This window comes from Podarcis muralis, chromosome 8 (genome assembly GCF_964188315.1).
Source record: "Podarcis muralis chromosome 8, rPodMur119.hap1.1, whole genome shotgun sequence".
NCBI classification, from domain to species: domain Eukaryota; kingdom Metazoa; phylum Chordata; class Lepidosauria; order Squamata; family Lacertidae; genus Podarcis; species Podarcis muralis.
In genome coordinates this window covers 44428891-44453759 of record NC_135662.1, presented here as the reverse complement: position 1 = coordinate 44453759, position 24869 = coordinate 44428891, and the positions used below count along the sequence as shown (strand labels likewise).

The following is a 24869-nucleotide window of genomic DNA, read 5'->3' as shown; positions in this document are numbered from 1 at the left end:
TTATGAGGGTGTCAAAGAAGGAAAATGTAGTATATACAAGAGTCCAAAGAGTTAGACAGCACAAATACCAACAAAGAGATGAATCCACTTTACTAGAGATGAAAAATGTACTAATAATCAGTTTACCGCATATAATAAGCTTACATTACTATTAATCACCTTACAAAAGAATCCTTCAAACTAAAAGCTATACATTAGCTGCAATTTGGGGGGGGGGGGCTTTTTAAGTCTAAGTAAAACACGATCAATGAAAGCAGAATTTCCCCTTAGGATTTTCTTGAGACCCTCATCTAAAGATCCATAAGCAAGTATCAATAGAGCATAGAGCATGATCATTTCGTTGAGCAAAAGCTATTTAATTATTACTTCACAGAATAAGTAGTCAAATATACCAAAAGACTGAATCATTCCTTAAACTGTAAAAACCAAGTATTTTTTTCAAACCAGAAGCAAAAAAATAAAATAAAAAGGGAACCACTGTAACCAACAACATGCTATTAACCCCGTTATAGCTGTTCATTATAATGAACAGGTCAGATTTCCAACCTAAAATCTTGTTGGTTGTACTAAGGATTTAGCTACAAAACTCCCAGTGACTTAAATGTAGGGATCAGTGGCTGCTAAGAAATTCAACGGATTAAGATTTTAACTATACACTCGTTTATGAAAGCAACTAGCCTGTAGAGATACTGGCCACAATCCAGAAGTGTGCATGCGCCAGATCGGCATGCACAAGCTAATTCCCATTTCAGTCCCTTCCTTCTGCCAAACTCCCACACCGTTTTCAAACTTCCGGAAGTTTTTTTTAAAGTGGCTTGACAGATCTGCTGTGTGGGTGGGGAAGACATTGTGAGGGGAAGCAGGGCTACTGGAATATAAATGGGCCAAAAAAATGGATTTGAGCCGAGGTCTGGTTCACAGCCTAACTGTCGTTTCATATGAAAAGTTTCTTTCAAAGAGCTGTGATTAGCTGGGAGCTAGTGTGGATTCCTGCTTATAAATAAGGCATCGTGGATATTAAAGGGTCCATATTTCCGGAAGACGGTCATTCATCCATCAAACTGAAGCCCTCTTGGTTGAGGGAAAGAATCTTGGGAAGCTAGGAGGCCTTTGGGGAACAGAGAGAAATGGAAAGACAGGCTTTTTCTTCCTTCCAAATACTTGAGCTGGAGTTCAATCAGGTAAGAGTGGACTAAATATCTCTCACACTGTTCCAAGACAAGCAAAATAAATGTAGGAATTCAGCATTACCTGTCTGCACAGCTGACTGTCCCACACCTCCCTGGTCCTCCGATTCATTTTCTTCTACTGTCAAGGAAAGGTAAAAAACAAACAAACAAAACGAAAAATGATCCATTAGGTAAGTGCCTTATTTGTATTCCAAACACATATCGCTACCTTCCATTCTTAAGGCCATCAATGTTCCCACTCCATGATAAAGAGAAATTCTGCCTAACAAAAGATCTATTTGAAAAGGAGACAGGCTTTAAACTGAATCTCAATGCATCTATTTGTCCATTGGATAAGTGGCTTTATGGGACAACTCAAAAAATGTTGTGCATCAGAAGCCAAATAAATCCTTGCAGAAGGGAATCTGTCTTTGACTGTGTTCTTACTTGAAAAGCTCCACCAACCGTAGTAGCCCCTGTAAGCATAAGGGCAAGAGCATTCTTAAACCATCAATCTGGAATTTCACTACCACTTAAAAAATATCAAAAATTAAATAAAATCTATCAGAATCCTAAGATCTAGGACTTTGAATACGAAAGTTATCTATCGCATGTATTCGTCACGACTGTGGAGTTGTCACTGCAGCTACCCTTGCCATTTTGACTGGGCTATGGTCAGTTGCACTGTAGCTATTCCTGTAATTTGCATTTGGCTGTAGCAACAGTGTCAGGCACTAGAGCAATTTGTAAGGGGTGTGACTCAAGATAAAGGAGAATTGCCACTCTTTTTTCTTTTCTTTTTTCTTTTAAAAAGACTCTTCCATCAAGCTCCAGCTCTAAATGGACAGGAGGAAGAGAACAGTCCTCTTCTCCCATTCCAAAGAGGTGACAATTTAAGGTTTAAGGAGTGGGGACTTAAAAGTTTATCAAGCTTCTACTGAGGAGCAGTCTTAAAGTCTTGGCAAAAAATATAAACACTTGCTTAGTTAGATATTTAAGTCTCACAGGCTGGATGTGATACTAGTAGGTATTTAATAAGACAAGGATTCCATAGAGGCATTATACATTAAGCGGTATTATTCCCTGGTACAACTTTTATGCTGCACTGTGATTTTAGCTACTCTATGGAAACAACCATTAAAAGAGAAATTGGGGGTGGAGTGGGATCTAATGGTAAGAGAATGATGTTGAGCAGATTGGGGAAACTCATACCTGAGGGCCACAGATGTCCCTCCATACCTCTCTTTCTAGCCCTTGGGAATCTTTTCCCAGGCCATGTCCCACTCCAGCCCCCACTCCATACATTCATTCTTTATGTACTGCCTCACTGGAATATGGGCTTGAACTGCGATAATACCTCCTGCTTGCATGGATGCTGTGTGTGTGTGTGTGTGTGTGTGTGTGTGTGTGTGTACAGTAATGGACAGTGCAGTGATGCTTACCTGACCTCTTGACAGCTGAATCTTTGCAGCTTACCAGGTGAAAGAGTTAGGGGGCGGGGTGGCAAGTTGGTTGGCGTTGTGCAAATGTGCCTGCAGGAGCCCTGCTGCTTTTGCACAGTGCTGAGCTCCCCACCGCCTCGCTCCTCCCACTCTCTGCCCTGGTAAGCGGCAATGACTCAGTTTTCAGTGGGTCTGGTGAGCAGCAGTGTCTAACCACTGTCCACAACTGTGTCAACCACTAACTTTAGCATGGCTGGAGGCAGCCTCCAATATAAAAGGTAAGAGTAACATCTATTATTCTGTCCACTTTTGCCTCTGGTCCAGCCCAGCACTGGCAGGCAGCCCCAGAAGGTTCTCCACGAGGGAACACAGCCCTTGTGCTGGAAAAGGTTCCCCAGCCAAGATGTAGAGCATTGTAAAATATAATTAAGAAGATTTAGCCAGGGAGTTCCTGTCCTTGCCATTCTAACTCCCAGGATCCCACTTCAACCTGGGGCAGAGAAATCCCATTTATTTCAGTCCCATTGCGTAAGCATGCATGTGCACATGCACACATACACACACTTTTGGCCTGGGTAGCTTCTGTTCAAATATTTTGGGGTTGTTGCTGCCTGCCACAGCCATAGGATTGCCATGCGGGAGGAAAGACAGCTGCAAGCTCTCTGAACCCATCCCTTCCCCATCCACCACACCCATCCTCATCCGCCCCATAATTTTGAGAAATGTTAAAAGGAGCATCACAAAGAGCAGAAGTTTAGAGTACCACAAGAAAAAAGATGGAAAAGAACGCAGATTGTTTGGGGGTGATGTCTCCCCATAGAAAGCGAGTACTGCAGGCACAGTCAATCTCTGTGTTAGCCATTCCCTGTTACCCTTTCTGAAAGGGCTGGGCAGTCTAGCAAGTCATTCAAAACTTCCGAAATCTCTTTGCCCATCCAAGAGATCTGGAGGAAGCGCAGAAAAGGCGGGTGAAGGGTTTCACTATGGTGGATTAAACTGTCTAGACTCCATCATAGCAAGATCAAGAGAAATGGAGCAGGCTGTGACATTCAGAACCTAGTGGGGCTCTCTTCAACTTAGGGGTCCCTTCCCAGAGATGCAGGTGGGGGAAACCTCCCCCTGAGCCTAGGTTGCTTCAAACTGGGATGACGCACAGAAGCCTTCCTTGCCCTGGGAGTTCCTCCCTTCACACTGCACAAAATTAGACTCAAGCGGTGGGAAGCTCTAATAAGAGCATTCAAAAAATAAATGCTGTGAGTTTGTCAAGAACAGTGGTGACATTTTTGGCATGCTTGGAGCAGTCCCACTTAGAAGAGAATTTAGCCCATTTTATTCCAACAGAGTAAATATTCTGAAGTTCAGCAGGATCCAAAATTCACTTTGCTTCTACTTCTCTCCCACTGGTGGCTCCTGGGCACAACTAATTACTTATTTTAACTCTTTCTTGATCTACACTGTGATGATGAAACAGGGACAACAGTTGTTGCTGTTCTGCAAAATGTTTTGTAGTAGCTACTGGGCCAAATGTGTGGAAGCTGTTGGGTTTTTGGCCAGTAGGCACTGTGAGGCTCAACTCAGACATACTGACAGACCATGGTTTACTGTTATGAGAGTGAGGAGCTATGAGCCCAGTGCTTCTGCACATTTGCCTCCCCATCACTTCTTTGAGCACAAGGGGAAGGGAATTTAAAGTTTTCAGTCATCACAATTTGTAACAAAGCAGTTTCCTATTTCACCCAAGTATGGTTTTGAATGGAATGAAAAACTATGGACTGTTACAAACTATGGCTGAAAGCTTCACATTTGTCTACCTGAGGGGCAGGCCAGGTACCGTATTTTTTGCTCTATAAGACACACTTTCCCCCTCCTAAAAAGTATGGGGAAATGTGTGTGCGTCTTATGGAGCGAGTGCAGGTGGGAGGCTCTGCTCAGCGCTCCCTTTAAAGAGCCGCGTGGAAGGACAGCCCTTCTCCCTCCTTGGGGAAAAGCCCCCAAGAGCCGCACACACACTCTGGGCACTCTTTGGGCAGCCTTCCTCCCGCTGCCCTCAAGAGGCTTCAAGCAGCTATCCCATAAGCGATTCCGCTTGCTGTCCTGGCTTCTGCCTTAGCCGTGCGAGCCTCTTCCGGGCAGGGGGTGCCTTCATCTCCCTGCCTGGGAGAGGCTGCGTGCGGCTATCCCATAAGCCAGATCCCTCTTGCTGTTCTGGCTTCTGGGATTCAGAATTCCCCCCCCCCTTCTTTTCCTCCTCCAAAAACTTATGGTCTGGTGCATCTTATGGAGCAAAAAATACGGTAGTTCCATTTATTGCTGGGCATCATTCTTGGCCACTGTCCATGCTGGCCAAAGCTGTAGCCCGGCTGCATCTGGAGGGTCCAATGTTGGCTCACTACTGGCCTAACTTAAGGCATGAATGAGGGCAAAGGAGAAGCAGGAGAATATGAGGCTCACACTTGGTCGTTCTGTTAAAGGCATGATTTGTTATCTCCAAATCAGACCTAAGCGTTAGTATATAACTAGTGAGACAGCATTTCTCAGGGTGTCATTCTCCTTTTTGTCAAAGGTTCTGTTCTTTATGGTTTTCTAAAATAAATGAACAAAGCAAACTTTTGTTTATATTCTACAAGGAATTGTAGAATCAAACTATACTGCACACTGTACAGCAGAGTAACATAAGTTAGTTGAATCCCACTCATTATAATGTCAAAGACTTGAGCGATATTATCTCTAATTTAGGTAAATATTTTATAAATACTTCGAGGCTGTTCTGATTTCTATTGTTTGCAACAAATATAAGGTTCAACATATAAGGTGATGGGAAATCTCTCTTATTAAGTAGATACAAAGTTTGGCCAAGATGTCTGTTCAGACATTATCCTATGTGATCATTTTGAAAAAGCCCCCCCAAAAGATAATGCCACAATGTTTGATATAAAACCTCTTCAAAAGGCCCAAACTGCAAAAATGAGCTTAGCAGTTAGCTTGACAACGCCACAATTTTTTAATAATAGCTGCTGTGGTTTTCGCATCCTGCCTGCGGTGACGGATGTGGGTTAGGTAGCAATTGTTAAGATCTTGTTAACCTTTGTCCGTACTTCCAAATTTGGCTGTTGGAAAGTTACTGAAACTAACCCTCAGGAACAGAGCACCAAGCTTTGCCAAAATATGGCTAGCTGCTACAGGTATGTTGTGCTGACTTCATCCTTGTGTTTATATGCTTCAGTGCATCTTCCTAAAATGGTTATGTCCTCCTCAAAATGAATAACAATTAAACCGGTGAAGGCAGTGGGCTAGAAGAACTGATTCCTAAAGATAGATCAAGGGAAAATGTGGGGGCAACATGAGCCGACAGCAGAACTATAAGTTTCAAAGGCAACAACACCAACACCTCTGTTATTCATTGTTCCCTTTTGAACTTAGAACTGCACAGCGCACCTGGCTAGAAAGGCACTCACACTGTGTTGCATGCATACACAGATACAGGAAAATGGTATGAGAGGGACTACTGTTCTTCTATTACTGTTTGTGTGTCCTTCAGGAAACACATTTTAAAAACTGTTAAGTGTGGACTATAATCAGTTTTCTCAGTTCCCTTGGTAAACAAACAAACAATACAATACACTTAATACTTGGCTGCACTGGAGCAATAGTTAACAGCCGCCTTAAACAACTTAGGAGACAAAAGACACAATTTTGCTAAATAAACAGAGAGAGAAAAAGAGAGAGAGAGAGAGAGTGCCCCAATGAAATCCAAATACTGCCAGCACTGGCCAACACTGCTAAACAATGAAACAGAATGTCTATAAGTAATTCAGTCCACAACAGTCAACTAATCACTAGCACCTGCTAATCAACCACACCAAAGGCTGCAGAGTGATAGGCCTTCATCCATCATACCATAATGCCATAAGTCTGCCTGAAGCCAAAAAATGGCTTTAGAATTCCAATGTGTTCTGCACACAAGATGGAAGTCAGCTGCGTGCTAAATAATTCCCCCCACTTTCCATCCAAAACAAAAGAATTGCAGTTTGCTCTCTTCTTTGCCTGGGATATTAACACAGGAAGAATTCCATCCAGTTTTCTGAAGGTCTTACAGCAAAGGTTTATAATCTGAAAGAATATGCAATGCACTGTGATCTTAGAGGTGTTACCAGTAGAGCATCTTTCATATGTTGGCATGGGGTTAGTGGGGAGACACATACCCTGGGTCATGTGTTGCAGTTGTTGTTTCTCTACTTTTGAGTAGTCACTTCATGGCATGGCACACTTTTTTGTGAATGAAGCAAGCACATGCCCTGCTGCTCTGCCACCTCACTCATTAAGACCACCACAAAGTTAGTGGCCTTTGTAAAACGAATTTCGTGCTCACTGTTTAGTACTGGTTGCTGTTGTTTCAATTTCTCATGCCTTATCTTACGAGATTAATCATATAAAAGCATTTCAGCACTAAGCAAATGATAAATAAGTAAAGCAGAATTAGTCCTATCAAAACACAAAACACACTGCATCATTCTTAAGGTAAGTTTTCTTTAGCAGTGTTTCTTCAATCTCAATAAAAAAAGAAGTTTGCAAAATGTTATTGTGATAGTGCTGCTACTGCCACCACTACTCAATGTTGGCTTAGTGCTGAAATGTAGATGGTGTCCTACAGGGCACAGAACAGGCAATTATCTCTTCCAAAACACACAGAACAAGGTTGGGGGGGAAGGAAGGAAAGTAGGTAGTTTGGGGATTAATGAAACAGAAGCAACTAAAGGCATACTGCACCAGACGTGCTTTGGGAAAGACAAAGGCAGAGAAAGTAATCACAATGGAACAGGGTTCCATTGAACCAACACCGTTCCTTGATTCTCTTTTGCAATACTACAGGCACAGTCAATGCACAGACCAGAGTTCTGGTGCCTGTACACACATAGCACAAAGGGGAGAAGAGCTTCAAACGCTCAGGAATGCATGGTAGACGTGTGCCAGGGAACCATGACTGCTGCATGTTTCAGATGCCCCCTTCCCTTTACTCTTTCTGCGTAGAGGCGCGAAGCACAACTGCCACTCAGAATGTGAATGAGTTCTTCTGTCGTGATCAGATATGCTTTTTTAAAATCACTCCTGATACCTGTGAAGTACAGTAGCCCCAGTGCTCAAATCTGAACTGTAGCAGGTGAGAATGAGAAGGCCAATAACACACTTGAAGCAGATTGCCGCAGCCCAGGAACAGTGTTGGCCTAGGATTCTTCAGCACCCAGTGGCGCCTGCTTTGAGGAGGGTGCACCTCTCTCTCTCTCTTTCGGTTTCAGCGCTAAAGCAATAATCTGGCAGACTGAAAAGGTCCCCTGTGGAGCATGCTATGAAAGGACCCCTCAGGGAGCAAGCTATGAAAATGGGATGGCCTCTAAACATGAGCAGGAATTTGATAAAAGCCCAGGGAACAAAATTCATTATTCCTCCTTCATTTTATAACAACATACTCTGCAATTCACTAAGCTGCCTCTTAAATGAGAGCCAGCCTTGTTCCGCATTAGGAAAGTAGTGGCCAATGGCAAAAATGTGCATTAGAGACTTAATAAGGGAAGTAATGGGTGACTGTGAAGTTGTACAAACACAGCAAGAATGTGAATGTACACTTTACAACAAATCCTTGAGAACAAAGGCTGTGATTTATTGTATTTATACTACTACAAACTATAATAAAAATAAAAGCTTTGGATAATTGAAAAAAAGTCTTATTTTCTTTTTCACGAGGCAGGTTAATAATTTTTTTAGAGATACCTACTGCCCTGAATGACTGAGGCCATTTTCGGCTTGTTAAACAAAGTAAGAGAGAAGCCACACATCCCAAAATAAACTATAAAAATAGATTGCTATTGATTTAGTACCCTTCCTAAAATGGTTTCCTTAAGGAACGTGAAACAAAATAAGCCTAATACAGCAACAATAGTTGCTGGGAGGTAGAAGAGGAGGAAAGGTTTTTAACCTAAGACAACTGTCCTCATTTCTTTCTTTCTTTTTGGGGGGCGGAGAGGGGGGTGACTTGCATTCTGCGTTTCCTGCAGTTCAATAAATAGTTATTTTATAAACCCTCCTATGCATAAAGATTAGAAGTTATTTGGTCTTTTCACCCATCTTACACAAGTCTTTTCCCACAAGAATGACAACTTTGCAGGGGGAAAAATGCGTTCAATCTGCATGTTTGAGTAGTATCAGCAGACAAGTAATAGAGACACTAGGCAGATTAGCATAATCAATACACAATTTACAGAGCTATCCAGACAGAACAGAAGTGATATGTGTATGCCATTATTTTAGCATCTACAAATTACAGTAATTTCGGGAGGTATCTTTATGCATTTTCTCTCCTCTGCCTCTGTGCATGTAAAGCTAGTAAGAGGCACAGACTGCCCCCCACCCACCCCCTCCACCCTTCAAAGAGAGAAGACACATTTCAGAAAGACACTTAAGAACAGGAAATATATGTTAACTCTCCTCACTTTCAGGATGTTGAATGGGAGATGAGAATATTTCACTGTTTAAAATAAGGGTTCTTGATTAATGCAAAACTGCAACTCACTGAAAACAGAGCTTGAAGTGAGGCTTAACGGCAGGATCAAGGACCCAAACAAAGCAGACCACACTAGCAGTGTTGAAGCAGGAACATGCCAAATCTTTCCAATCCCTTAATTCTGGACTAGGAATTTAGAGCAGACACACTTACCCTGCCCCTTCTCTTCGCTGTTGCAGACTGAAACAAGGCTAAAATTTAGCTACTTTGGCCACAATACTAGCTAACATTAACTAGCATTGATAGAAATTTACCTATTAACCATATGGTGGTTGCTTTAAAAGTTAACATCCCTAGTTCTAGGTGTACGGCAGGGATACCCATATGATGCTCTCCACATGTTTTTAAGCTACATCCTATCATCTCTGGCCATGATGGCTTTGGCTAATGGAAGTTGGGAGTCCCAACAGCTGGAGGCACTACGTTGGCTTCCCTTGGTTTCGGACATATTTCAACAATTTGGGTCTTATAAGATTACAGTGGTGCCCCGCAAGACGAACGCCTCGCAAGACGGAAAACCCGCTAGACGAAAGGGTTTTCCGTTTTGGAGGTGCTTCGCAAAACGAATTTCCCTATGGGCTTCCTTCGCAAGACGAAAGCCCATAGGGAAATCTCCGGGACAGCGGGGAAGCGCAGCGCGTCTTCCCCACTGTTCTCGGGCCTCCTCCGAAGGCTGGCGGCGGGGCGGAGAGACCTCCTCCCACCGCCAGCCTTCGTTTCTCCGCTATCCCGGACGGCTTTTGAAGGCAGGCGGGGGGGAGCAAAGACCTCTTCTGAAGGCCGGCGGGGGGCAAAAGTCCTTGCTCCCCCCTGCCTGCCTTCCCGGGGGCTTTTAAATCGCCCCGGGACAGCAGAGAAGTCCTCCGCTGTCCCGGGGTTTTTTAAAATGCTGGCGGGCGGCAGTGGAGGCTTCGCTGCCACCCGCCAGCATTTTAAGATCGCCCCGGACAGCGGAGAAGTCCTCCGCTGTCCCGGGGTTTTTTAAAATGCTGGCGGGTGGCAGCGGAGGCTTCGCTGCCGCCCGCCAGCATTTTAAGATCGCCCTGGACAGCGGAGAAGTCCTCCGCTGTCCCGGGGTTTTTTAAAATGCTGGGGGTGGGAAGAAAAGCCCTTGTCTCTCCCCCCCCCCCCCAGCCTTCAGAAGAGGTCGGGGGACAGACTGTCCCCGGACCTGGTCTGAAGTCGGTTTCCATAGGAACGCATTGATTGATTTTCAATGCATTCCTATGGGAAACCGTGCTTCGCAAGACAAAAAACTTGCAAGAAGAAAAAACTTGCGGAACGAATTAATTTCGTCTTGCGAGGCACCACTGTATAAGTAAAGGTGGCTGTGTACTGCAAAGCTGATTTAGTAGCAAAATGGCTGGTACTGATATCCAGGGAAGGACTGACCAATTGACAATGGAGCAGATACTGTTAAGTTTCATCAGAATACCGGTACATAACCATTTGAAGGCACAATAATGTGCAAAAATGCAATTTAAGATGGACACATGTCTTGAGAGTTCTTTGACTCAGAACTAGAAATCTTGAGCAAAGGAGCAAGCTGCTTTTGAAAGCTGTTGGTTTTCTCTCTGAGTTTGACCAAGCAATGCTGAATGAGATACAAAATACTATGTGTTTCACATTGGTGTGGGCTTGCAGTGTAACCACCTGTTAATAATCTATAAAGAAATAAAGTGGGGCACTGGGAAGGGGGTGTTCAACTCTATTGGGTAGTCCTAGCCTTTAAAAGCAGGGACTTGGTTACGGCTGAGCCATGTCTGTAGAAATTCAGGGGGCTTTCCTGGATTAGATGAAGTCCAGATCATAGCAGTAGTAACCTACTTCATAAGGTGACAACAATTATCCACACAGAATGCCCATTTTTTAAAAGTTGCCAGTTGTAAAGCGGTGGTGGTTGAGGCAGTAGCAAGCACTCAAGGAGTTGCCAGTCTTTTCTGCCATCCTGGGCTAAGACAATGAATTTAAAATACTTTTCACCCTTAAGCAATAAACAAGCCATGTAATTCTTCTCTATATGCTATTTGTTCCCTAATCCTACCTAACCACTAGGCACATAAAACATATACTCTTATTCTGTACTTGAGGAAGAAATGGCCAAAATACAATTGCACTGGATCCTATCTGTATTAATGAATAATCAAGTCCAGTTCTGGTTCAGAACTCCAAGTACATTTAATGCACACACAGCTCTCACACGATACGTTTGCTGAATATGTAAGACTCTGCACTCAACTTCAAACTAGGAACAAACTGTTGGATCAGGTTCTGAATATTTTTCTTTAAAAAAGGTGTTAAAAGAAGAAAAACTTAAAAGGTCTTATATATTTCTAAAATGAATATAGAGTGACTCTCATACCACACAAGAAACATTAACAAAGCCAATAACCAAGACCAGATACCACTAGAATTACACCCAACTCTCATAAATATTTTCATAAATATTTTTTTTAAAAAACACTACAATTTGAAGGCTCAATTCCACTTACTACTACTCCCTTGATGGCATCATCAGCCGGTTCCCTTCAACTGATCCATATTCAGTTTAGAGGCATGATTTCTCCTCTCATACATATTACTTTACCTTAAGAACTAAACAGTGAACTATCAGGTTAGCATCCCCGACCTCACCCCCAAAAAAGAACTGAGATGGATATTCACAGCCTGATGAGGCTGTTTCATAGTAGTAATTTTATGAGAAGCATAGTGACCTATACTTACAAACATAGTTGAAAGGATTTTGGTTAGGGTTAGTACTACTTCAAATCAGTGTGTTCGTGTCTATTCGTGTTTTAAGGGTTTCACAATTATTTGTGTTATTATCACATCAGGCAAATTGGCTGGTCCTTGAAGAAGGCCCCAAACTGCTTCTCCAAGACTGAGGTCTGCAACTCAGCCAGCCCAGCTACAAGCTGGAGAGATCCTATCACAGACTCACCCAGTTTACTGGGATAAGACTAAGAAGTCCATGGCTCCTGTTACTGGAGAAGATCCTGACCCTGAAAATGGCATGGTAGAACTCCTCAGGAAGACCTTGCTACTACTCAGATCCCTTGAGGAAACTTCATGGAATTCTGTTGAAAACAGATACATGCCCCAAGACTAAAAACCAGTTATATAGCCAAGGCTAACCAACAAGTTCACAGGATACTACCCAGACAAAATTAGGTAAGTTCAAATCCCATTAAGATGTATGGAATTTAAACACACAGTTGGCTTCTATTTTAATTAGTATCTAATCTTCTCTGGATTCCCCCAAAATACTCTATCCACTGAACCACACAAGCTGAAGTTGATTACCATTAGGGTTTCAACCAATTAAAGATATTTCAAGCAACTAACTGTTTTGCTTTTAAGTGAATGACAAATGGATTAATTGGTTACAATAAAATCAGAAGTATCTTGGTAAACGTCATGTGTTGAGGTTGAAAAATGACCATAACATGGAAAACATCACCTGTCTGTTAAATGCATTGCTTCAATCCAAAAAAGTAGGTAATCTGTTTATAAAAAAGATACCTTCAGCATCAAAACACTGTCATAAGGAAACACAAAAACCACCCATTCTGCAATGAAATAAGTATACACATAAATAAATCTCTTCACACATTCCCACACACAGCAAACTCATTCATATTACCTACAGTCAAAAATCTTATCCTGCACAGCTAAGACCAGCAAAGCCCACCAACGACTTAGGACACCCTATCAGTAGCTCAATACACTCTGCTTTAGCTACTTCACTACCTGTCAAGTTCTTGTCAGTCACAGTAAGATCCATTCCAGGTGTGTTCAGATTGGTGGATCACAAATTGTGAATTTCTTAGCTAGATCTATGAGTTAATTAAGCATATGTACATTGTTTTATATGGAAGAGGAGTGTGTTTAATTATTTAGAAAATTCAGGACTTGTTGCTATTGCCATGATACTGCCTTTAATTAACATGGTGAGGGAGTTAATTTATGTGAAACAATTTGGCTCTTGTAATAGAAATGGGAAACCAGCACTTGATGGGGCTTGGGAAGAATACAACACTACCACGGCAAACCTCAGCCTTGTATGCCGCTTTGAGCTCCTTTGGGGGAAAAGGCAGAATATAAACTGAAAATACGATTATTAAACATGTTAACAGCTCTGTTTTATTTATACATACAACTTTCTTCGAAGGGGCTCAAACTGGCATATAGTGGTACCTCGGGTTAAGAACTTAATTCGTTCTGGAGGTCCATTCTTAACCTGAAACAGGTACCACTTTAGCTAATGGGGCCTCCCGCTGCCACCGCACCGCTGCAGCGCAATTTCTGTTCTCATCCTGAAGCAAAGTTCTTAACCCAAGGTATTATGTCTGGGTTAGCAGAGTCTGTAACCTAAAGCGTCTGTAACCCGAGGCACCACTGTATATGGCTCTTCCTTTACCCATTTACATTCTACCACAATCAGATTCTAGTAAGCTAAGAAAGGAGTGGCAAATTTGCGAGCTTTCAATGTCCAATGTAGTTATGGGTGAATCAAGGACTCTGAACTTGCATCAGCAAACACCAGCAGGACTCATAGTTGGATATGTGGCTTGATAAAACAGAGGGCATTACTGCAGCAACCTGAGAACAGTGTGCTCTAGGCATGTTGGCTTGGATCTCAGGCTAAGTTGACCTAAGGAAGTTTGTGGAAGTAAAGTTTTCTGGCCCCTTGCAGCTAACTATATCTGAATAGGCTGAGCAACTGGGCAGCTGATCCCTGCAGAAAGCAGAGTTTATGTTTAAAGATCCTAAGCTTTATTTCCACATGTATGTACTTCATTTGCTCTCTCATCATAGCCCTGTGCAGAGATGGGGAACTGGATCAAGCCAGTGGGCCAGATCCCTATTATCCACACCCATCCACAGGCCAACTTTGGCAGATGAACAAGACCCACCCATTGTTCAATCATGGGACATCTTATTGATGTCAGCTGACTGGCACCTGTCTCCAAGTGCGAAGGAGGTTGCAATTTCATTGTAAGATGTAGTTCCAGCATCAATCAGCTCATTGGCACTGGGAACCCGCCTTCAAAGAGGCTCCCTTGTAAGTCCCTATCAGCTGATTTTCAGTCACAAGGAGTCTGTGCTGTGCTTTGGAATCTTCGCAATCCACTGATAGATGGGGTTTGACCTGCTTTTCCAAACGTTTCACTTCCCTTTGACCAAGCCTCAACTTTTCCTGACCCACTCTTGATATCATTTATGATGTCAGGTGCAGGGACTTCCGGGGTGGCGCCATCGGTAATGGCAGACTCCCTCTGATCTGGAGGGACCAGCTCTACGGAAATCGGGTCGTTCCGCTACGGCGAAGCGGGGACCCTTTAAAAAATCACAGGCGGGTGAAGCCTGTGACCGTGGGACTCGGCGGGCACCTTTTACATTCAGTCTCTGTATACAGAACACATTTCACACAGCTAACCAGGTAAAAAATCTTGGGGTAGTGGTGGGCAGCTTAACCAAAAAATGTTGAAACCAAGATCTGATGGCTGCGGAAAAGCTAAATTCCATTATAGGAATCATTAGGAAAGAAGTTAAAAATAAAACTGCTTTAAAAATGAGACTACAGAGGTACAGCATGACTATGGAATGGTGATCAGTTGCTGGGAATCACAGCTGGGGACAGTACTGTTGCAGTTCAAGGCTGCTTGTGGGCTTCCCACAGGCATGTGACTGGCCACTGTGAGAATAGGATACTAGACTAAATGGACTTTGGCCTGATCTAGCAAGGTTCTTCTTCTGTTCTTAACAGAGCAATACAGCATTTGGTGTCCTGATCACCTCCATCTGACAAGATAAAAGTAAGGGCAATTTTATTGATTCATTGATGTTCCTCTCCTGACACTGACAAATAAAGTATAATTAAAGGTAAAGGTAAAGGTACCCCTGCCCGTACGGGCCAGTCTTGCCAGACTCTAGGGTTGTACGCTCATCTCACTCTATAGGCCGGGAGCCAGCGCTGTCCGCAGACACTTCCGGGTCACGTGGCCAGCGTGACAAGCTGCATCTGGCGAGCCAGCGCAGCACACGGAACACCGTTTACCTTCCCGCTGGTAAGCGGTCCCTATTTATCTACTTGCACCCGGGGGTGCTTTTGAACTGCTAGGTTGGCAGGCACTGGGACCGAACAACGGGAGCGCACCCCGCCGCGGGGATTCGAACCGCCGACCATGCGATCGGCAAGTCCTAGGCGCTGAGGTTTTACCCACAGCGCCACCCGCGTATAATTAGTGGTACCTAAATCACAGAAAATACATATGAAGCATCCTGGTTTATAGGGCAAACTATGAGTGGCATTTTTACTTACAGAAATCCTGCTGCAATTAATGAACATGACTCAGTTCTGGCCGTAACTTTCAATAGGTCTACTCTGAGTAAAACCTAGCTGACTACCACTCTGTGTACAAAAGCATAAGGGTTATACGTGAAAGCAAGCTTAGAGGGCCACACTGCATATTGGAGAAACACGATTGGAGGAATGGTTTTAACCCCCTTCCTCACTGGCCCTCTTCCAACTCAAAACTCCTTGCTGCTTCACATCTTCAACCAAACCAGCTTTTCCCCCAAACAGGAGGTACAACAAAAGGTAAGCAGTCATAGGCACTTTTACGTAATACAGTACAGTGGTACCTCTGGTTACGTACTTAATTCGTTCTGGAGGTCTGTTCTTAACCTGAAACTGTTCTTAACCTGAAGCACCACTTTAGCTAATGGGGCCTCCTACCACCGCTGCGCTGCCACTACACGATTTCTGTTCTCATCCTGAAGCAAAGTTCTTAACCCGAGGTAATATTTCTGGGTTAGCGGAGTCTGTAACCTGAAGCATATGTAACCTGAGGTACCACTGTTTAGTGTAAACATAACTTTTATATGCCTGGGGGTGATGTGTAAGTTGCTTTATTGCTGAACTGAACCCTCAGTATCTCTGAGGTATTCCTGTACTATACTTCCTCTTACTATTCACATTCATACTTTAGTCTACAATCTCATTTAAGCAGTATCCTCTCCCCAATCCATATATATAACTAATCTTCCATTCATTAAAACAAAAATGACAGCCCCACCCCACCAAAATAAAGCGAGTTACAGTTAGAAGCATTTTTAAATCTTGGTGTCCTTGAACAGGTGCGGTCAGAATGCAATGTGAAATACAAAAACAGAAGATGATTATTATCACAGTAGAAACCATAAAAAAAGATTAAGGAGTGACACTACAAGTTAGAGACACTGTTGACAAATTTCAGTCGCTCTGACACCAAATTATCCCGTTCCTTAGACAGGTGTTGTTAACAAAGCATGTTTCAGATCTTGGGCAAAGTAACAAAGACAAAAGGCAGGAATGCTCACTGAAAAATCTCCCATAAGAGCACCTCGTAAAGGCCAATAAAATAAAAAACCACTAAAATACAATATGCAAATAATAGCAGGTGTCAGTAATAATAATAAATACTTGGTAATGTGAAGAATAAACAATATACAGTGGTACCTTGGGTTACATATGCTTCAGGTTACATACGCTTCAGGTTACAGACTCCGCTAACCCAGAAATAGTGCTTCAGGTTAAGAACAGAAATCATGCTCTGGCGGCGCGGCAGCAGCAGGAGGCCCCATTAGCTAAAGTGGTGCTTCAGGTTAAGAACAGTTTCAGGTTAAGAACGGACCTCCAGAACAAATTAAGTACTTAACCCGAGGTACCAGTGTACAAATATACCGTCTGCTAATAAATGTTTTAAAAATAAAGCATTGACAATGGCTCCCAGAGAGAAATGCACACCCACTTTGCCCCTGCCTGGTTCTATTAGCTGAGGCAGCACAGTAGCAAAGCAAAGGTCTGGCTTACTGTGTCATCTGAACCCAGGCTTCTGATTAAGCTCTTTCCTTCTTAACCACAAACTGTAGCCAAGAACAAACCTGGTTTATCTTAGCATTCCATGCAAATGTGGCCAATATCTTGCAAAGGAGTCATGCATGCTACCTAATTGCTGCAAAACTTATTAACTTATTGCTCAATCGTAGTGATCAGCTAGCCCATTTTTAGGGCCCTGATCATGAGAGTGCAAAAGAATCTTTAGAGGGAACATGGGGCACATGTCTGATTGGAATGACCTGACGTCCTGGCTGACAGAGGGCATCACTGAGACAGACATCTAGGAATGAGGAGATATAAAAAGGCTACAGCTGGAAAATGTATCTAAAGGCATAAGGGATGTTCAAGTAACATTCTTGTACAGACCAGTTTTAGAAATAAAATAAAATAGAAGTAACTGTTGCAGAGTGAAAGGTCTTTTCAGCAACACGTTGCCACATACAATATTTATAAGACAAACATGGACACAGGTAAATTCACCTAACCTATGAACAACCAGGACATTCCCCACCCACTTAGCATCAGTGTTGGCATGTGGTAAAGCAGAGGTGCAGAAGCTTTAATGTTAAAGAACATAAATGCTCTGTGTTGGGAGATTTAGGGGGGTAGAATTTGCAAAATCATCAGGGATATGAATAGCCAATAGATATAATTCTAAACTGGAAAATAAATAAATTAAGAGAGCTCAGTTGGGGTCTGGGAGAATCCTGTACTACCATCCAAATTGCGGTGACACTCAAATTCTGTACTGATAATTATGCTACTAAATCGCATTCTACAACTTAAGACGACATGTAAGTTTTAAGGATGAGAGTATCAAAATTAGGTGGCAATACTGACATTCTTATTAAAATGGCTTTTCTGGAGCTTTTAATACACCTGCTTCAGAGAATTCTTATCCAAGGCCTACATGTGTGTTTATATAGTTAAGAACAAAACTGGACATTTGTTGTGCCCTTGAAAATCAGGCTCCTGCTATGTCCCAAATGAAGTGTATTTAAGAGTGCCGATACTGGGAAAATCAGAATAAAGTTTATATATGTAGTTAGGATGATAAGTCTAGGTAATACTGCTGAAAAACTACGTTCACTTAAAATGAAACACTATTTAAAATCTGAAATATGCCAGCAACAGAACTGTTATTCATTTGCCAGCAAAGTCAACCAACTCTACCACCCTCCATTAAAGTTAGCAACGTAAGATTTGAAAAGTGGGTAATTGTCCATATTGAAATACTTAAAGTAAGTGTGGTAAAAGTAGTTGCATATGTTGTGCACACTCTAAAGTATGCATTTTCCAAACCACAGCACTTCTTCACTTTTAAAAATCACACACACACACAAATGCCCAAGGTGGGGGGAGGAATAGGAGCTCACTGGATTAAATGCCTTCTTCAAAGGGAAAGGGAACACCTAGAAGTACTGTACAAGGATAACATATTTATTTGCAAGGGACAGCTCTGTGATAACAGTAGTGTACATGCTTTGCGTGCTTCAACCCCCTGTATCTCCTTTTAAAATAACCAGATAGGAGCTGATATGAAAGACCTCTGCCTGTTGAACTGTTGACTGCCAGGAGTCAATACCGACCTAGATGAACAACAGTCCATCCAGATATAAAGGCTGCTTCCTATGTGCTTTTAGTATTTTTTCAAGTTTTAAGTTTTTGAGATCATTAGCCTCTGCTGTGGTAGGGGTTAGGTTTTGTTCTTTTTACTGTATCGTTGCATGAGCTCTTCAGGAAATGTTTGCTTTGTATGTTGCATTTCTCTCTCTTTTTATTTTGCCTCAATTTATTTTACTCATTTGTATTTTATCTTGTTGTTTTGCTTTGATACTTTGTTTGCACGGCATGCCAAACAAATGCCAGCAAATAATAATAATTTAAATAAAATAATGCCTACATTTCGGTTAGAATAATCCCATCTTCTATCACAATGAAGAAATAGGCTTTTCAATGCCCTTTTGCGCTCCATGTCTGTGAGTGCATCAGCAGACATCCCAAATAGTCCCCCCCCCCCCCGACCACCAGCCAAGGAGATGCAGCCTGTCTCAGGTCACAGATTTTGAGGTACCAAAGTGCACCCAACTGTCCATCATTTAATACTGAGGGTGGTACAGTTTAAATTTTATGTTATCAGTCTAAAATGCCTTGCCCTGTTTGTTATACCAAAGCATAAGAGCAAAACATGGAGTTTCTGCCCTCTCTCTGGAAAGCAGGAATACTAAAAGGAAATGCAAACTATGAAGTATAGTAATAAAGATACTCGAAGTTTAGCTCAAGTCTTCTTCCTCCCCCCCCCCCCCTTTTGCTTCAACATAATCCCCAGGCATATAGCTAACTACTGCTTGATCATTATTCCGGCTCAAAGTAAAGCTACTGAAGTTTAGAAGGATTCACATCTTACAGAGTTTCTTTCATCTCCAATAATTACTAAACTAGCATAATTACTAATACTTGAGGTGAACTGTGATGCATGCTAAGAGCCCGACCTGCCTAAATTAGAGGGAGGTGTTTTAGTTTTTAAGTTTACAACTGTTCTCAATTTTCTAAGATTCACATCTTCTGTCAAACTTTCTCATTGGTCTCCTAAAACTTTCCTTCACCACTTGATTATGATAAGGAGATAAATTAAAAGAATCTGCAGTCCCTGAATTTCAGATTTTTTTTGTAGTGACAGTATTGCTAAGTACATTTAAACGCCAGACATGCACACAACCAGAGGAAAACATGAACAAATAAGGCATACATAATTCTTGCTAAGATGCATGTAGACCCCAAGGCAAAAAAATGAAACACAAGACCACATTTTCCTCCCAATGGGACCAATCCTGACCTTTGACAAAACAACAGGGGACAACAAAAAAATCAAAATACATATGGGGAAATACATCATGCTGTGATTTAAACTGCATTTGCAGTTTAAAAATAACATTCCAATATAATGCTATTTACACTGAAAATCACTCAAGTCACAAAGTATACTGGAACCCAAAAATCATCTTAGTTTTCCCATTTACATTTATTGCCACATTAATACTGACAGCACTAACAAGCTAACTTTTGGAGTCAAGTATTATTCTTTGCATTTCAACATTACAGCACAGAGTTTGTAACAGAGGAACTGATGTTATTAAGCTGTAAAGACTTGCAGCTTACAGCCCAAGAATTAAGGGGAAGCACAAAGCCATTCAAGAAATCCTGGATCAACATTGCAAATGTTATCTTTACATATTAGACGTATCGCAGTACAGACAAATTGAGCAACAATTCAGGGGGCAGTTACAAAATCTCTTAATTGTAAGATGCCTGTATGGCCCAATGAAAAAGAAGGCTCAGCTCATAACACTGGAAAATATATATTGTTCTTCAACCATTTTCATGAAGTTCTAGTTCCTGCTATACTGACACGAGAGATAGCAATTCATGGACAAGATTCTCATACTTCCTTCCAGACATAAATAAAGGGTTGTCAGTAATGTGGGTCACTGCACTGCTACAGCAACACTCAAATCAGTCACTAACACCCCAATGCAATGCCATAACTTGCTGTGTTAAACTTGCACCGTGAGATGGCTGAAGAAGGCGACCCATGTAGCTATGCTGGCACAGAACTATTATACTAGTAACCAACACAATCACCAAATCCGGCAGTGTGGTCCCATGAACAACGGCTATGATACAAGTGGAACTGGGGCTAGTAGGGCAAAATATTCAGCCAAAATATGAACAATTTAAACATTTTTAGTTATGGTGAGTGTTATGTTGGCATTCTTAATATATCATTTGTCTTCAGCTGGGCAGATGGGGACCTACGACCATGTTGCAGCCTAACCTCAGGTGAATTACACTTGCAGCACTACAACCATACATATGTATGGTAAAGAAAAATAATTAACAAGCTGATCCCAAATGCATGCTTAAGTTAAAGGTAGACCTGTGCTCTGAAAAAGTTGAAAGTTATATATCACAGAAAGCATTTGAACAGGCCTGGAGAGAACATGCAGAACATGCTACCCCACTTTCCCTACAAGCCAAAGGCAGTTGCTGCAGCAACAATGCTCTGTGCACCACTGAGGTCTGGAATACCTGGAGTAAATCTAATAATTTCAGATTGCTACAAATCATCAATAGTGACAGGGCAGATTAACATGTGTGTTGTGCTACATCAACAAAGAAAGAGCGTAAACCGACAGCACACGAAAAGGGAACTACTGTATAGATAGTTGCCTGAATTTAAAGAATATTGTAAGACAGTTATAATATGTAATTTTGCTTTGTACATGTGTCTGTACGCTTTCATGTTGACTATTCTCAATTTTGCCCAATTTTGGCTAGACACACAAAAAAGCAGCAATCTGCTTCAACACAGATGTTTTTGGTTTACAGGCCAATTGGAATTTTATGAATTTTTGTCCCCTCCCTTTTAAGAATATAATGCTATAGTGCTCAGAAATTGGTCATTTCAGATAAAGTCATTTAGAACAACAGTATGAGACTGGGGATGGGCAGGTTTCAGGGATACTACCAACAGTAATTACTATTTTTGTCTATATGGAATTCCTTAGATTATATTATGAGTCAAGTAATCTAATGTCTTTTAATATCTAGTCAGTATGGTCTATTCTTTGAATGTCAATCTCCCTTCTGAGTTACTATTCCTAAATTAGAGTTCTCACTTCTGCGTTTTTCTATGCAAAATCTATTTTGGCTCTCCAGAATGTGTAAGAATGAAACAATATGTCTAAATATGTAATTGGAAATAGAAAATATGTTTTTCAACAATTCAGAAGTAAAAATATGGCTGAATTTTCTCAAACAGTACAATTCAGGGCCTTACTACGTAGTATTTTCAATATTTCTAAATAAATGCATGCTTTAGGCATGTTAAATGTAGTACATGGAGTAAAATACACTGTGTCCTTCATCAAGAAACATAAAATTAATAAAGCCTTATGAAACTCTGTCTTCATAACAGTACAATGAAACACATACTGCACTAGGGGAAATGTTTAAGTAATAGAAACACTTACGTCTCAAATCATGTCAATATCCTCATTATGGCTAATTTTACATCTACAATTTCCAGTGGTTATCCCTCCACAAGTAACTGGTGTAATAAACAGAACCTTATTTTGGTTCAAAAATGATGGCAGTGTATAAGCATATTTACATCTTTATCCTAAACATACTTATTTGGAAATGATACTTGCTTTAAAAGTTCCATCGTACTCAATGGAATTTACTTTCAAGTTTTAGAATGCATGTACAATTTTGGGTATCTTTCCCCCATCCAGCAAGGAGGATCAATTTGGATGTATAAGTGGACATATAATTTTAAAAATGTATAATTTTAAAAGACACAAGAAAAAAGCAAACAAGAAAAATAGGTCGGTAACACAGGCCACTGAATTATAGGAAAGCTAATCCTTTCCAATGGTGGCATTAAGCACTTGGAAGTATTCTTTCTTCCTTGCCTCCATTGCTTAGGAAATCCTAGGAAGAATTTCATACATGCAGAAAGGCCTATCTTGACCTTTGGTTACCAAGTATGAAAGTGGCAGGAAGGATACGACACTTGGGCAACAATATTTAATGCTAGGTTTTCTTCAGGTAAGAACTGTATAGTGAAGAGCTCCCTGAAGAAATGGGATATATGACTAGGAGGGTGGGGAAGGGGGAGGGAATGGAGAAAAAGCACAGGTCAAGGTTGTCAAATCTCATGTCAAAAGCAACCTGTAGGTTCTGGCTTTTAAATTCCAAAAATATATATAATGCTTTAAAGCATTAGTGAATACATAATGCTCTCACCCCAACATCTAGATACACTTGAATACATTCTTTCACAATTCATTTGGATACTTGTAAGTTTTTCATTGGGAAATGGTAGCCACGGTGTACAGTTATACTTCTCAGAGATTTTCACAACAAGCCACACACAACACATTACGCTTGTATAGAATTCTGCTAAATGGTGCTATTAAAATAATTAAACACAAGTTCTACAGCCACCATATCCCGCCCCACTCGCCATTCTCCCCAGCCAATAATCGTGATGAAAAACAGGTTTATTTTAAATAAATACATTTTACAAAGAGCAAGAACATGAAGTTTGTAAAATCCATAGCTTGACTGTAATTTACTTACTATTAGTAATATTCCAAACCAAATTGCCATTTTGATAATATACCTGCCTAATGTCACTACTACCCTGGAATGAAAGTTTCAAATCAGACTAACAGAAGTGTCAATAGTACAAAAAAGCCTCTTTTCCCCCTTCCATTAAACAAATAGACAGGAGCCTCAGGACCTTTATTTCATGATAATTTTACTTAAGCCAGACACTGATCCAAATTTAATTTGTAGACTACAGATTACCACCCCTATCCTAACACTTTTTTGGCACTATTAATGTTTACTTAATAGTTTTTGTTGATTCACAGTCAACACTCATTGATTATGGTAGCTTTTTACAATGTATCTCACATGACTGGTTTGCCTCTGAAAAGTTTGTAACTGCATTTTTAGCTATAGTTCTTGTTTATTTCTAAATGATTTGGCCATTATTCATTTTACAGTAAGAAAACTATCTTAGGCTGCAATACCAATCCAACTTTCCTGGTATAAACCCCACTGAATTAACTTACTTCTGAGCAGACTTTGTTAACCTTGTGATGTAAGGCTAGGAACATAAGCACAATTAATTGGAAGTCCCATTAAAAGAAATAGAACTTACTCCTGAGTAGACATGGCTAGCAGATTGGGCTCTAAATTAGCACCACACTAACCATATTAAACTGTACCAAATATTTATGATTCAGCTCAAATCTGCACCTTCCTAATTGAAAACAAAGATGCATGTGATTTGTTTTTTTAAAAAAGTGCTGAAAGCAAAATACTTAAGCTCTCAACTGCCTCAGTGCTCCAAAGTCATATTTTCCTTTGAATAAGGCCAGCCAGCTCAAAAATGGACAATAACAAAGAAAAAATATTCAGCTGAATGGAAAAGAATATTAATTTATGTAGCAACAATCTAAATATTGCATCAACCATGATACTTCAGATGACATTAGCATGCATTATGATTAAAGGGGATAATGAGTAGAATAATGTATAGGAATGTGTAACCTATGCATTTAAATAAGCCACTGCTTGTTTCGGTCAATACTTACTGTCAATGACATTGGGATACTTCTCTCTGCTCATAGGCTGTTGATACAGACCAAAGACTATATTTTATATGAGCACACAGAAAACTGAAGCTACATCTTTATTTTAATTAATAATTTTCTTTACCAAAAAGCCTTTTGGAAAATAAGTGTTTTGTTTCCACGAGGAGATTTTTTAAAAACTTGTGTATATATACTATTTTGGCGTTAAGTACAACTGTGCATCATTTATCGGTTAACTTTGCATGCTCAGCCAGTTCTCAAAGATTCACAAGTATAATAATGAGGGGCTTTTTTCAACTCAATTTCTTTTCTACATCTCCCCATAAATTTAACCAATTGATGACTTTATTTATTGGCCATAAAAACTTGCTTGCATGTAAATTAATCCTCTTTAGGGAAGCTATCAGGAAATAAACATATGCACAATCAACAGAACTCTCATTGTGAAGTCATTTTAAAAGGTAGCTGAAGAACATCAAATTCATTCCTTACAAGCTGTCAGACTAAAGCATCAATGAACTGTATAAACTTCAGTCAACCAAAAATTATATATGGGTCAAAATCAAATGTGGGGAAGCAAGTTTAACATACACTGCTAGGGAGATGTGGAGAATTGGAGTGAATAGGAGGATGCATGCTGCTTGA

The 24869-nt window shown here is 41.0% G+C and overlaps 1 protein-coding gene across 12 annotated transcripts in view; it reads right to left on the bottom strand.

Annotated features, from left to right (window-relative positions):
* Positions 1 to 24869, bottom strand: part of ZNF521 (zinc finger protein 521) — a 298917-nt gene that overhangs the window by 270204 nt on the left and 3844 nt on the right. For 7 of the 12 annotated variants that reach the window (XM_028737138.2, XM_028737136.2, XM_028737128.2 and 4 more), the window contains one exon: positions 1252 to 1308. The exons of 2 other annotated variants lie outside the window; for them this stretch is intronic. Coding sequence is in view for 4 of the 10 variants with exons in the window: in XM_028737128.2 (XP_028592961.1) it covers positions 1252 to 1308 (57 nt within the window). In the remaining 6 variants the exon portion in view is untranslated. Of the gene's footprint in view, positions 1 to 1251; positions 1309 to 24224; positions 24262 to 24869 lie in introns of those variants that run through there. 3 more of the 12 variants (XM_028737137.2, XM_028737130.2, XM_028737132.2) reach the window with 2 other exon arrangements.